The sequence below is a fragment of the Nothoprocta perdicaria genome, unplaced genomic scaffold (genome assembly GCF_003342845.1).
Source record: "Nothoprocta perdicaria isolate Ctin4 unplaced genomic scaffold, notPer1 scaffold_32, whole genome shotgun sequence".
Classification (NCBI taxonomy): domain Eukaryota; kingdom Metazoa; phylum Chordata; class Aves; order Tinamiformes; family Tinamidae; genus Nothoprocta; species Nothoprocta perdicaria.
The window spans coordinates 4761556-4775554 of record NW_020455555.1 but is presented as its reverse complement, the minus strand read 5'-3'; the positions used below and the strand labels follow the sequence as shown (position 1 = coordinate 4775554).

Genomic DNA, 13999 nt, shown 5'->3' with positions numbered 1-13999 from the left:
GGCGCCCCCGCCATGGGCGGCCCGTAGAGGCGCGGGCTCGGCGGCTGGTGCGCTGCCTGCGCGGCCGCGGCGGCCATGGCGGTGGAGACGCGGCCGGAGCTGGTGGGGAAGCGGTTCCTGTGCGTCGGCGGCGGCGAGGAGCCGCCGGAGAGCGGGCGCTGGCGGGCCGGGGTCATCCGCGCCGTGTCGCAGCGGGACTCGCACAGCGCCGAGCTCGCGGTAAGAGCCCCGTCTCGTCCCGTCCCGTCCCGCGCCGTCGCGGGCGGGCTGCGCGGGGGCCGCGGCGATGACACAGCCCTTCCCGGGCGGGCAGCGGGCAGCGGCCGCCGGCCCCGCGCGGCGCGCCCGGCCAGCGCCGGGGCGGCTCCCCTCCCTTCCCCTCCCCTCCCCTCGCGGACCCCGGGCGCCGCGGGGCCCGCGCCCAACGGCCGCGTAACGGGCGCCCAACGGCCGCGTAACGGTCGCGCGGCGGGGGGAGCGCCGGAACGGCGCGCCTGCTCGGAACTGCCCGAGGCGGTGGGTGCCGGGGGGCAGCGTGCGGGAGCCGCGGCCCCGCTGGGCGCCGCAGGGCGAATTATTTGAGACATGTCCTGGTTGGGGCGCGGGCCCGGGGCTGTCACGGCGCGGCGCGCGCAGGAATGCGCGGCGGCGCCGGGGCAGGGCYCGCGCGGCCCCTCCGGCCCTGCCAGAGGGAGCGTTATTGTGCGGCCCGGCCCGCGCCGCCGCGCTCATTCATTTACTCCTTTTATCGTATTTTGCAAATGCCGGGGCCGGGCGGGAGTTAGGCTGCTGCTGTGGTTGTCGCGCCCTGTGTTCCCTTCTGCATCATTTGCTGCTTCTGGAAACACACTTATAATACCAGGATTGTGCAGTTTTGCATTTCGTGGGCTTGGAGAAGGGATCGCTGGCTGCCCTGGGCAGCCTGGGGTGCTGCTGGTAAGGTGGAGAAAGTCCAATTTCGGTGTAGTTCCGAGAGGAATGCAGGCTGGAAAAAAAATGGTGATGTGGCTTCAGAGATCATTGGTTGCTTGCGACGGTGCTAAAACTACATTTGGCAGAATTAATGTGCACATTGCTGCCTCCGTGCCCCGCCGGCCCGCAGCGGCGTTTGGCAGGCAGCGTGCGTGTGCCGGTGGCAGCGCCGCTTGGCTGCGAGGCCGTCGGCTTTCCCTGGGCAGGCACCATTTGAGCAGCGTGCTCTTCGTGCCCTGCCTCCCTGAGATGGCCTGTGCTTCAGCCTTTGGTTGCATGGGAGAATGCTCTGGGCTGTTTTTGAAATCTCTTTCAAGTGTTCTTCTTCTGGAATAGTGTTGTAGGTTCTGTCTAYGTTTGTGAAAACACTGAGTGTCATTCAGGGAGATGTTTACTAACATTTGCTAGTGAGAGCCGCATTTTGTAGACTCTGGGGGCAGAACTGACATAAAGGAAGGAAGGGTGCTAAAACCAGGCTTTTCAGGGGTTGTCTCCTTTGTGTTAGTCATGTCTACTGCCTATTGTCCTTGCTTGGCTGGTTATGTGGGTATCCAGGGGCTTTTCTCCTCAGGTTCTCCCCCATTGCAGTTCCTTATGGTTTAAGGAGAAATTGTCATCTCTGTTTTATGGATGGGGTCCTGAGACAGGATGACTGAGGGTAGGTCTCTCTGTGCTCCACTGGAGGCCCATTCAGATGGATGCAAACTACTGGAGAAGCAGGTACTTTGTCGCCGTGCTAATGTGCCTGTGTTCCCCTGGAGCGGGAGCTGACCGCACGCATTATCCTCTGTGGAAATGCTCCTAGTGATCTCGGAGCGCAGGAGGCCAGCGAAGGTTTAGGAAATGTTTTCTAGGCTTAGAGAATTCCAGGCTGGGATCTTAACTCCTGGGGCATCCTGTGTGCTGYGTACATGGATTTCATGATGCCCCTTCCATGTCCCCCAGGCACAAACAAGTTTAAATAACAAAGGAGTGGGTAGGGGAAGAAACAATGAGGTTTGTGTTAGCAACAGGTAGTTTCCATGGGTTAGAATCTTTTGCATTTGTAATTAACAACTCATTAGTTGGTAGTTGATGACATGAGTCTCCTCCTCTGTGCATCTCCACCCCCCTGCAGTGAAGAACAACAGCATTTTCCTGTTAGCCCTGGTTCCTGGTATACTGTGAAAAAATGAGTGTTTGTCTTACCCTGTCACAGCTCTGGTTTTCAGGTGGTTATCCTGWTGAATAGCTCCAGCCCCTTCTATTATGCCACCTGTGTGTGAAGTTGCAGTGCTTTTCAGCAGTTCCATTGCTGCCCATGGGATGCAGCAAAAAAATGTTGAAAAAAAATATTTTTTCTGTCAATTTTGTATGTTCTTGGCCCCTCTCTATAGGGCAAGGACTTTGGGAACACAGAATATGCCCCCAGTTACAGTAGAGAAGAGGGCATCAACGGGCGTTTTCAAGCTTCTTTGCAAAGAGCTAACTTACCTTTTAATCTTGGTTTGGCAAGGAAATACCATTTATATTGCTTTTCTGCCTCCTTTGCCCTTGCTAAACCCACGGGCAGCTTCACTTAACTTAGAGTGGGGAGAGGTCTAAGAAAGATCCTCCTTCCCCCAAGTCTGAGAGAGCTGATGTGAGAGGAGAGCTAGCCCCCCTCTCCCCTAGAAGAGCGGAAAGGGAAGGAGGGAGGTCATGCATTTTGTGTGCTCCTCCTGGAAGCTCTGAGGTGTCTTCCAGCTGGCCAAGTAGTGTGCACGGGGCTGCCACCAGACCCGGCCTGTGTTGCCTCCTGCTTAGCCCTGGGTGCCAGGGGAGGCGCTGGGGGATGCAGCTGATGGAATTGTGAAGGGCATGAGAAGGAGCTGGGAGCTAACCAAGTGCCAGTGTAAGCCTGAGTAGTTGGAGATGGGAATACAGGCACTACTCGAAATATTAGGAGGTGAGAGATCTCAGGGAGATGTGGCCAAGCTTGGAGGCGGCTCGCACAATTACTGGCAGCTGACCCAAGAGCTTGGAGGAGCAAATTGGTAGGAAACAAAGCTCCCTTACTCCTGGTGTAAACTTAACAGACACGTCAGCTGTGCAATGGTAGGCTACCKGCTCTCCCCTGAGAAGTAGGTAAAAATGCAGTTCCACTTGTGATATATTACTTGATTTTTTTTTTTATGATCATGTTTTTGTAACTAAATTCCTATTTTTTTGTAGTTGCGATTGTCATTCTCATAAGGGTATGAAACAGAAAAGTAATAATGGTGTCYTGAAGTGTTCAGTGTTAAAGAACTCGGATACCCCTACCATCTCCGTAGTAATAAGTTCTCTTCTACTCCCYGACACTATTAAATAGCTAAATCGGTTAATTTTTCCCTGTAAATGTTACAGAAAAAGAGAAGTATTGGGTTATCTTTTCTTCCATTACTTTATGGATATTTTGCTTCTTTCTACGTAGCTATTAACATAGCAGTGGAAGAGAATGTGGTGGAAACAGCTGGCACTCGTTCCATGTACTGTTGCTCTTCTGGAAGATGACTGTGTTGCTCTTGCAGTATGTACAGATCCTTCTTGCCAGGATTTGCAACCCCTGTCTCTTACTAACTCGTGATGTAATGTTTAGARACATTTAATAGCACCTGCTATGCAGGTATAATAGTATGCAATTTAAACTTGGAGTTTTCAGGGTGGTTTCTATGGCCTGAGTCACAATTTGATAGTTAGATCTCTTGGTCTTTCATTCCTGAGCATTCCTATTGCGTAAACAGTATTTATTTGCAAATAGAAASGTGTGTAATATATATAATTTATCCTGTTTGTTTCACTAATCTTGAGAGAGTATATAGCTATCTTTCTGCTTAATTGGCTGCTCTTAGAGGTAGCTGAAAATGCTCTTTCTCTGTGTTTSTAACTGTCTAGAAAAGCCTGTGTGCTGATCTGGTTGCAGTGATAAGTCTGTGCTTCTAAATGAACAGCCTGGAGGAAAGAGGAGGAGTTGACACCTATGATCTCCCTGGACTSTGCTGTCCTGTGAAAACTGCTCACTGCGCCACAGGTTGCGAGATGCCTCTGTAGTCACTGTGGCCAAGATTGCACATGGTCATGGCAAGGAGAAAAGATGTCTCCTTTCCTAGATCATGCTAAAATGGATTATTTACAGGGGTTCTTATCTACTGCATGTCAGCTGAATGTCTAGAAATTACTTCTGTGTTCTGTGARGTTTATACAGTTTTGTTATCGTATATTGAACATTATGATACAATAAGTTGAATGTTTCCTTTGCATGAGAGAGAAAATAGAAACTGGGCTTTGGAAAASTAATGTTCAGCTCTTAACAGAAAGTATAGTTATCAGTTGCAGTGATTTGTAATCAAGTTTGCTTTTATAAACGTGTGAATTTTGCTGTCATGTCATTATGGCAGAGTTGGATGACAATATCAAGAATCRAGCTCTGTGAGGGTTCAATATCTTATGATAGGCAGATCTAACATTTAGTAATTGTGCGTGGGGAAATATATTATGGCAATAAATCACAATGTGTTAGATACTTAGGCTTCTATGGAGGAGGTACATTCAAAGTACTAGTGATAATTTTAGGAAGTTGTTTCATTTTTTTAATGAATAAGCTATATTGGGAAACAATACATTAATGATAGTGGGTTTTTTTTAGTATTCTATCTTTGAACAAAGAATTGTTTAAAGTTCAGTGTCCTGTTAAAATCATTCAAAGAGAATAACCGTAGACTCTTAACTTGATTTGTTCTCGTCTAACAGTAAAATGCAAAATCAGAAAACAATGGAAAAATATAAACAAAAAATAGCAACTGGCATGCAAACTATCCGAAATAATTACTGATAATTCAAAAATAGAATATTTTGGAGCAGTGTTCTATATGCCGAGAGTTTTTTACTAAAAGTTGAAGGTAGGTTTGCTTCTGCTGACTATGGAATCATTCTTACGCCATATTTTTATGTACTGAAATCCATTTAGTTTTTCAACTTTTGCATCCAGAAACTTCCTGAGTGCAATATAATTTTATTCTACTGTCACAGAATGGCACTTCTGTATGCTGCATTTTTTTCTGTCATATATTGATTTTACTGAAGTATTTTCTGTGTTGTTCTGTGTTTTCCTTTTGCTAAATTAGTATGTAAGGWGAAACTGACTCTGTTAAATTTTTACTGCATTTAAGCTAACCTGATAAAAATGAGCACTTCTTTCATCCTTTTAGAATTACATACCCACCAATTTTTACTTATTTAACCTTAAAATAAACTAAAAGATGCAGAAAAATCTTCAATAAAATTGTTTTCTAGAGTAAATAATAAAAAATGCYTTAAACTACTTTTGCATAACTTGCTGGTTGTATTTCTGTAACTGCAGCTGGGTAAAAGATGAAGAGTAAGTTGCTGATGAGAAGCCAATCATATTATTTACTCCAGTTTTTGGAGATGGTACTAAAAATGCCTGAGTTTATCACATGGCTGCTCCCTTGGGATCAACAACTTGAGATGCATTTTGTGTGCTTGTTGACATTGGTTTGAAAGAAGTGGGTGAATCTCAACAGGGATTTAGGCAATTTTTGGTTGTTTATACTGTTTTGTATCGGTATTGAAGCCAAGAAGAATGTAGTAAGTCTTGTGTGTGTCAGCTGGATGGTCTCTTCTTGGCTCAGACATAAAGAAAACTTCCTACTTCCTTTCTGTGTTTCTAATGAGATTGAGCCTGTCCTCCTGTGTCTGTAAGTGTCACCTCATCTGTCCTCCAGAGTTGGTTTAGCTACTGCTTAAAAAAGGAATATTTTTTTCCCCTAGTAATTTGACAAAAGGATCAAACACAGTCCTATGAAACTGACTGCAAGGGTTCATTGCCTTTCTATCTTTATTTCATTTTTTTAACAAATAGGCACCTGAATCATGTAGCAAAGAGTACTAGGCAATTGTGAAGAAGGTTTATTTGGCTATCAAGAGCACACATGGAATTTCTGTGTCCTGAGCTAGAGATTGATCAGTTTGGTGTTTTGTTTTTTCACATTTTCAAAATACATAATTACCAATCTAAGTTGTTTTAGCACAAAAAAGCCTTTACTCTTGCCTTTTATATGCGAATATAAGCACATACAAATGGTGTCTTAGTCCACGTTCGCATTACATCAGGTCTTTCTCATTCCAAAACATGATGTTAATCTTTACAGGTCTGTCTCTGAAGAAAGCTGGGGCATTAACATCTTAGAGTTCCAGATTGTCTGGTGGTTTTAYGAAAAGACATTCTTTTGGGGCAGATACGGAGATCTCAAAACCTTCTGTTGGAGAATTGTTGAACAATGTGCTTAATAATGGCAACGAGGCTGTTGTCTTAAGAGGCATACTGTTGCATGTTATTACCCCTTTCCATGCCCCTTAATGCAGAGCATGATACCTGAGAGAGCGTTTCTTGGAGCTTAGCTTTGTATCAGGCTCTCGGGGTTGCTCAGGGGACAAGTCCCCTCCTAGCTATGGTAAGTAGAGAATAAAGCCTACTTACAGGGGGATGTGCAATCAGCTGGTTCTTTGAAGCCAATAAAAAAGAGTTAATATTGAAACTCTTCTAGAGGTGCTTTTGTTTATGGGTAAGCTAATGTTATATTGTTTAGTTGTTGATACCRTTGAAGCAACATAAGCAACTTCACATTGCATAATTGTACTGATATTTGGACATCTCTTACTGGTTGATTTGTGTTATTTCCATGTGGAAATACCTTAATAAAATAGGATGAGAGCAGGGGAACCAGAAGAACCTTGGAGGTTTGCTGTGTTTTGCTTTCTAGCCATTTTCTAAAAATATTTTTATTGTTTTCACAAAATATTTTACTTTGAGCAGCTGGTACTGTTTTCCATTAACTGGAATGGAGGGAGGGACTTGAGAAAGGAGTTGTCTCTGATGTTTGCCCATGGAAGCTGGCTTTGATCTAGTGCCTGTGCTTTGTACAGAGCTTCATGACCCACGAGGTGCACAGGGAACAGCAAGGCCTTGAACTTCACTCTGCCACAACAATTTTAGGAGTTTTGGAGACTGTGGTTCCACAGACATTTCTCTTGGTGGCACTGCTGGCTTAATWTTTTTTTTTTTTTTTCAAACCCTGACCAATTTCCTGATCATTTTGCCATGTGGCACTTGAAGCAGTTGCAGGGAGGCTGAGGAGGTGGTAAGGGATCCATCAGAGGCAAATGCCTGAGAGCAGGAGCAGCTCAAACTGGCACCATTTCCAAGAGAAATGTCAGTAAGGCCATGACCTAAATGAAGATGTTTAAAACTGGCTTAATACCCTTCTGTGGGTTGGAGCCACTGTAATTTTTAGATGTTAACCCATTCAGCTGTTTTACTGTGGATTAACTAAGAATATTTATTTGCTTAATATAAATAACTTCTTCTTTCTGCTAAGAAATACATCTTCAGAATAACCGRTAACATGATGATTCAGTGCCTGATGATGCTGTACTTGCCTATAAAGGCAAATTTTGGAAGAATAAAKTAAAAAAAAACATCTTTTGTGGGCAGACTTAAGGATCTGTACGCTAAAATCCATATACTTGTGATGTCTCACTAAAACTTTGCAAAGACTGTGTGCATAAATGTTGTCATCTTTTTGCCTATTGTAATTAGCACTGAAATTACTGTAGACTTGTTAATGACCTCAGTTAGGCTCCCCAGCCAGTAACTTATTACTGTATATGACAGCCCAGTAGATGCTACTACATCACTTAGGTTGATGTGGATTATTACTTTTTTACAGGGCTTAGGGTTCTTTAGCAAAATGGAAGCGATTTAGAGTATCATCTCTGTGTAGGGGGTAAATCTCTTGCTGAGTCATGGTCAGGAGTCAGATCTCTGAAGTCCTGTATATCTGTTGAGGAGCAAAAAGAAAGTTGCATTTTGGAGGGAGCTTTGGCAGAGGCAGTTCATTTTCAAACTGTCCTCCAACTTTTTTTTTCTTATTTCTTGTTCTTGCCTTTTCTTCCTTTTCTGAGATGCAGAATGTGCAGCAGGTGCCTCTGGGGTAAGGGGAAACACACCACAAACAAACAGGCAGAAGCCACTGTCAAATAGGCAAGTCGGAAAAGCCTTTTGGGGCATGATTGACAAAACTGCTCAGTTACTATAGAAAGTAATGGAGTGGGTAACAGGACAGTGAACTTTGAGCCTGGAGCTTACCATTAATTTTTTGTTCCCTCCTTGTCTTTTTTCCCTTAAGCAGAAGACTTAGATTTCAGTTCCATGCTCAGTAGCAGGGAGGTGTCAGAGCAGTGAGGATATGCAAGAAGGTGCAAGCAGTCTCAAGGGGAGAGACCAGGGACTTCTGGGGCTGAAGACAACTAACTGGCTCCTAATGCTTTCCAGATCACCCTGTGTCCATTAAAAACTGGGACAAAAACAGAGAAGCTGATGTAATCGAAGACCAAATGTGAACCATGTACCGTAGTCTTAAGAAGTGCAGTTATGATTCATTGCTGTGACAGCGGTACCGCTCTGCTGTGCAGCTGTACTTCCTCTGTGTTTTTCTTCCAGTGATTTGCTGCTCGGTGCCTTTTTTTCCTATGGAGGTCTTGGATTTGAGAGCCCTTACGGGATTTTTTCTAAAATAGTTCTTAGAAACTTTCTTTGAATCCCTGTCAACTTTTCAAGGTTTTGTGGCAAATGAAGGTCATGCTTTAACTGTTATGTGTGCATTTTTTTCCAGATGCGTTTGCTCTCTGCTAACCTGAAATATTTGGAGAGATCTGGAATCCTTCAAGGATCCTCTCTCCACCTCCCCACAATCAACAGTAAACCAGCTAGACCTGGTTTTCCCCCAAAGGGTTTGGAGTTTGTTATATATCTTAAATGGCTATCTACATGGAGAGCTGCAACTTGGTTTTAGTTGTTGTTCTTCATAGGCTTAATTTCAGATGTCACCAAGAATTGGAAAGAGAAGTATAATATTCTTAAGTATTGTTTACTTAATTTTTCAGGAAGTAAAGTAACATTTTATGACTTTAGATTGTAATGATTAATTTCTACCATGTATATTGATGGTTTCTTTTTGGTTATAGTAAACTGTGTTATAAGTTTGTAGTCAAACCTTGGTGCTGGTGATCCAGTTAATGACTGTTAAACAGAAAGTACAGCTTAGGGGAAAAAAAAAAAAAAGAAAGGAAATACTTTTGGATTGTCAGATAGGAATCTGGATGGACTGTCCAAAATATACTTTATTTTTCTGTATCCTGTCATGTTTCAACATTTCTTTGTTGAAGAGGTCTGAATGACACGTCTCCTATGAATATTTTTAGACAGTATCATGACCATTTCTTAATTTTATGGGTAGCTTTATCTCCTTCTGTTTGATGTTTCTGTAAAAGGGTAATCCTTTTTTTTAACTCAAAATATATTGACAGAAAATCCAGTATATTTGCATAAATAATAAATATTTTAAGTGTTTTGTTACTTAGTACCATATTATTTTTTCCCCATGGAAATTTTCTTAGTCTATGTTAGTCTATTTCTCTTGCTATATATATATATTTATAATATTGAAACTTAATGACAGTCAGGCATAAGACAATACTGTAAAGCATATAATACTATATATGTTATTTGATAAATTATTCATTAAGTAGCTTGGTTTCTAATTCGACCAGAGTTTCTTTTGAAGCTGGATATAGTACCGCATCTCACACACACATAACCCTCTCTGGTTAGCGAATTTTTTCTTATCTTTGAATGGATTTTGTGTTGTATACGTTTGTTTTAAAAATGTTTCAGTCTTCAGGTGTATGAATGTGGCTCTCACTCAGAAAAAAATGGCAGAGTAATCACTGCACCATGACTGATTCCTAGTATAATATACAGAATGTAAGTTRAGCTTTAAATTTGCCCATATGCTACTTTTCCACAAGAATGCAGAGCAAGAAATAGCTAAGTAGCAGTTGGCATCAGAATGTAATGGGGCTCTTAAGCTGRTTTCATTAGAAATATATCAAGTAGGTATTCTGGAGAGATTCYTAGGTGCATTGACTGGGAAATAAGAGGTGCATTCAGTGCCCTTTCCGTGATTTTTGTCTGTTTGGTTCTTCCCAAGATGCGTTTTACATTATTTGCATTTCCAGGCACTTGAAACATGCCTTCAGAAATACTTATTGATACACCTGGAAAAGTTTGGTTTGAGTGGCAACAAGCATTTAGTGGTATTTCTGTGTTTTTTTTGTTCCCTTGCTGCAGGAAAGAAGGCTGAGTTCTTTGGGCAGGAGTTTAGCTTGCTTAAATGTACAGCACGTCAGTAGTGGAGCAGAGGACAAGGAGAGGGAGGTAGAGCCCCTAGAGGACGGCAGGAGCTGCGCTGGCCATCGCCGGGAGGAGGGGTGGCTGAAAAGGCAAGGTTGTGAARTGTTTGCGCATCCTGAAATGCTTTGCTAAAGAGCTTTAGATCAGATCTTGAGGTTTCTTTGCTTGGTGTTCCACACGAAAGGGCAGGTTCACACAGGGACAGGGGTTTAGGTTGTTTGCATGTGGGATCTGCAGCAGAGTYGACAAGGGAAAGAACTGCGTTTAGGTGTGGAAACCCACATGTTTCCACATGTAATTTCATGTAAGCTGACAATAGGAAACCTCCTGTGGCCTCTAGTCAGTGCAGTTCCATGCATCCATCCCTGTGAGGCCTCTAACTTTTAATACTGGAAAGTTAAGATATTTATAATAAAAAATATTAGTTATGAAGTAATTCAATACCTGCATTTATACTTTAACTTGATCAAAGCTAATGGTTCCTTAAAAGTTTGGGAAGAAATATATATTAAAAAAAAAAAAGATTATTTAAAGTCGGGGAGCAGGAATGAAACTGTTTTTGTGTCCTCATTAATCATAAGTTGAGCCATGTGCATGCCTTGTTTCCAAGGTTGTCAATGTGGCATTTTTCAAGGAAGTTGTAGAACTCTTCTTTTTTGCTTGATGTCTTTATTGCTTTCTTCTCTAACTAGGTCTTGCCTGTATGTGCTTGCTACTGTCATGTTTTTGCTATAAAGGGGAATTACTCATACTGTGGCATTCTCTTCTGTTCCATAAGGGTGGATATGCAGGCGGGAGAGCCTGATCTGAAGCCTTATTTTATAGAACAATGTGGGCCWGAAATCCAGGTTCCTTGGAGGATAACACAGCAGCTTAGTTCTGGGAGCTTGAAAGTTGGGTCCTGCAAACTGCGTATTACTTCCCAGCTTTTTTGATGTGTTTTGTGGAGAAAAGTTGTCAGGTATTGTGGTGCGCTTGTGCTGCCTGGGGATCGCAAATAGTGTTCAGAGTGCATCTGTGCTACTGCAGTTGTCTCTTCTTTGCTGGTTGCCCTTTTAACTAAATTTTGGACGAGATTGCTGCTGAACTCTTCCTTTATCAGTTAGGAGAGTTCAAACAGGCAGGTAGCCTTGATGCGGATTAGTTTATCAGGAATCTGGGCATGAGCAAACTTGGACTGAAACTTTATCCGCATTCAAGCCATTCAGTCTCTTTAGAATGTCAACTTACTGCTTGAACCCATAGAGCAAGAGAATTAACTTTTTCTTTGTATGTGGAGTAGGGTTTTTGTGGTTTGCTTTTTTTTTTTTTTTTGAATGGTGTTTGGAAGACAATGGTGCCCAACTTGAATGTGTGAGAGAATCATTAAATGCCGCTTTAAATGGGTGCGAGGTGCTCTGAGCATTGCGTTGCTGTTGGCCTCTCCCAGCTATCCGGCTCCCAGGTAGGCACCGGGAGCACGTGGTGCGGCGTGACCAGCRTGCTGATGGGCAGCAGCCAGCTCGCCTGCAGAGTGCGTGGGTGCCTTCCTGAGACACGAGCCTTTGCACTGGGTGTCCAAGGGACTCGGCCCCTCTTGAAGCTTGAAAGGGCACCTCGGTAAGGATGCTCAGTAAGGGCTTTGAGGGAAGCTGAGACAAAAGACAAGTCCTTTGAACATGCAGTGACACCCCTGGTCACATTCGGTGCCTACCTGGAGGAAGCAGTCAAGAAGTGCTCTCAAAGAGGCTCGTCAGGCTACCTCTTGGCTCTCTTTTGTCCAAGCTTCCTTCAAATCCACTTGCCAAGGTAGCCAGTGTAAGAATACTAGCAAGGGCCAGCATTTTTCCTGGAAAAGGGTGTCTTCCCAGCACCCAAGGATAAATAGGAGGAGGTTAAACTGTTCTTTCTGGATGTGTGAGTCATGATTTTTGACACCACTTTTARCCTTTGTTATCTCATGCAAAACACTCCAGCTGTGTTGATCTGGACCTGTTTAGTATTTTCTGCTCCCTGCTTACCTCATTGATGAGCAAGATTTAAATTTCTCTTTAGATCAATCTTTTTTTTTTCTTTTGTTTTCCATCTTTCTATRCTTAAAGTATTTCAGGCTTTTCACAAACATCATGTCCTTGCAATTGGAAGACTTCCAGATAACCTCTCCTTCCCTCAGGCAGTAAGACTCAAGATATTATTTACTATCTAGTAACATCCATTTTTTAAGTGAAACATAAAGTTAATAAAACTTAGTTACTTGTCTTAAATACATATCAAGGCTGCCTCTGTTATCAGTGGATGGGCATGTGGCTACATGAGCAGTTTCTTTTTGTAGATTTGATTCTGTAGGAGCATAGATTTAAGAGAGTTGTGACTTTTTTTTAATCCCTGGATTTGGGGGGAAATAATAGCAAAGATATGGGGTGCTTAAAATTTACCCTTAAAAATTAATTCATGATTCTGTTTGTCTGAAGGTAAGACTGTGGTATTATAGGGTAAATAGACTGAGATGATCTTGTGTSTGGTCTTGCTACTGCAGTTGCTGAGATGACCATTTCTGTGTCTGTGCAATTCTATTTATTTTGTGGGACTCTTTGCCACAGACCTTTCTGTGGCAGCTGCTTTGCAAATGTAGAGCTGAAATTGTCTGTGCCTCAGAGTTCACAAAATCCGCAAGCAAAAGGAGTTGAAATAAGGACATTATGTGTGTTGTTTGTGYACAGCAGCCCAAGCTTTGGGAAATCTTGTGACAGAGGAAAGGTAGGAGGGATTTTTGAAGGAGTGGAATGAAGTAGCTCTGCTGCTGGTTCAGGGATATGTGTAAAACATGAAGGATAAAGCTCAGAGATGGCTTTAAGTGGCAGGTGACAGAGGTTTTCATTAAGGATGTGTCACAAACAGGTGACTGCTTTTGCAGTAAGTGGAACCAGGATGCCCTTATGCTGAAGGTTTCAGTGCACATCAGTCTTGCAGTTTGATTGCTAGTAGCAGCTTTTAGTACTGGATACTTTGGAATCACTTCATTTGAACGCTCTACTGATGACTTAGTAGCCCTACAGTTGTTAGCATCTTAATGATGTGAGTTGGTGGCAACTTGAGTTGTCAGCAGCCTCTTGGGGATGTGGCTTGTGACATGTACTGTGGTAAAAGCCTCTTGGTTTTCATTTTGTTGCAGAGGTTKGAATACCTGGGAGTGGCAGAAGAGTTGAGTTATAATCAAATGAACCTGAATTGCCTAAGCATGTAACAGTTGAGATCCTCTTGCTGTAAGGAACTGATTAATTTGTCAAGATGTCAAATTGGTTGCAAGCCGAGCTAATCACTTCTGTGGGATGTATCAAGAAAGGCAGAAGAAATGCTCCATATGTTCTGATTTGTATTCATTCAGTTTTGACTAACAAAATTTTAGGTGTTAACTGGGGTTTGTGACACCTTCTCATTTTAGCATCTCCAGCCCGTGAAACCTGCTGGAATCTAGTTCAGGAAATGCCCTCCTCTTTTAGCTCTTGATTGTTCCACAGAAGAATGACCTTACAGAGTTGCGGGGGAGGCAGAAGTGTCGAGGTGCTTGCAATTCTGGGGTGTCCTGTGCCTCTTGAATTGTGAGAAGAATTATCCAGATATGGTAGATTTGGTGCTACTATCAATTTTGACCGAGATATTGGAACACTTAACTGTGTGAACATGTTGGTTTAGCTTAATGAGGAAGAAGGGGTGGAGGTGTCTGTGGAAAACAGAGAGGAACAGAAAGAATTCTGTGTCTTGGCAGAGTTGAGT

General features: G+C 43.0%; 1 protein-coding gene across 2 annotated transcripts in view; it reads left to right on the top strand.

The window, feature by feature from the left end:
- Nucleotides 1-75: 75 nt before the first annotated feature.
- JMJD1C (jumonji domain containing 1C) overlaps nucleotides 76-13999 on the top strand; it is a 141366-nt gene continuing 127442 nt past the window's right edge. For both annotated transcript variants that reach the window (XM_026043008.1, XM_026043007.1), the window contains exon 1: nucleotides 76-219. In XM_026043008.1, coding sequence (XP_025898793.1) covers nucleotides 76-219 — 144 coding nt within the window. The remainder of the gene's footprint in view (nucleotides 220-13999) is intronic.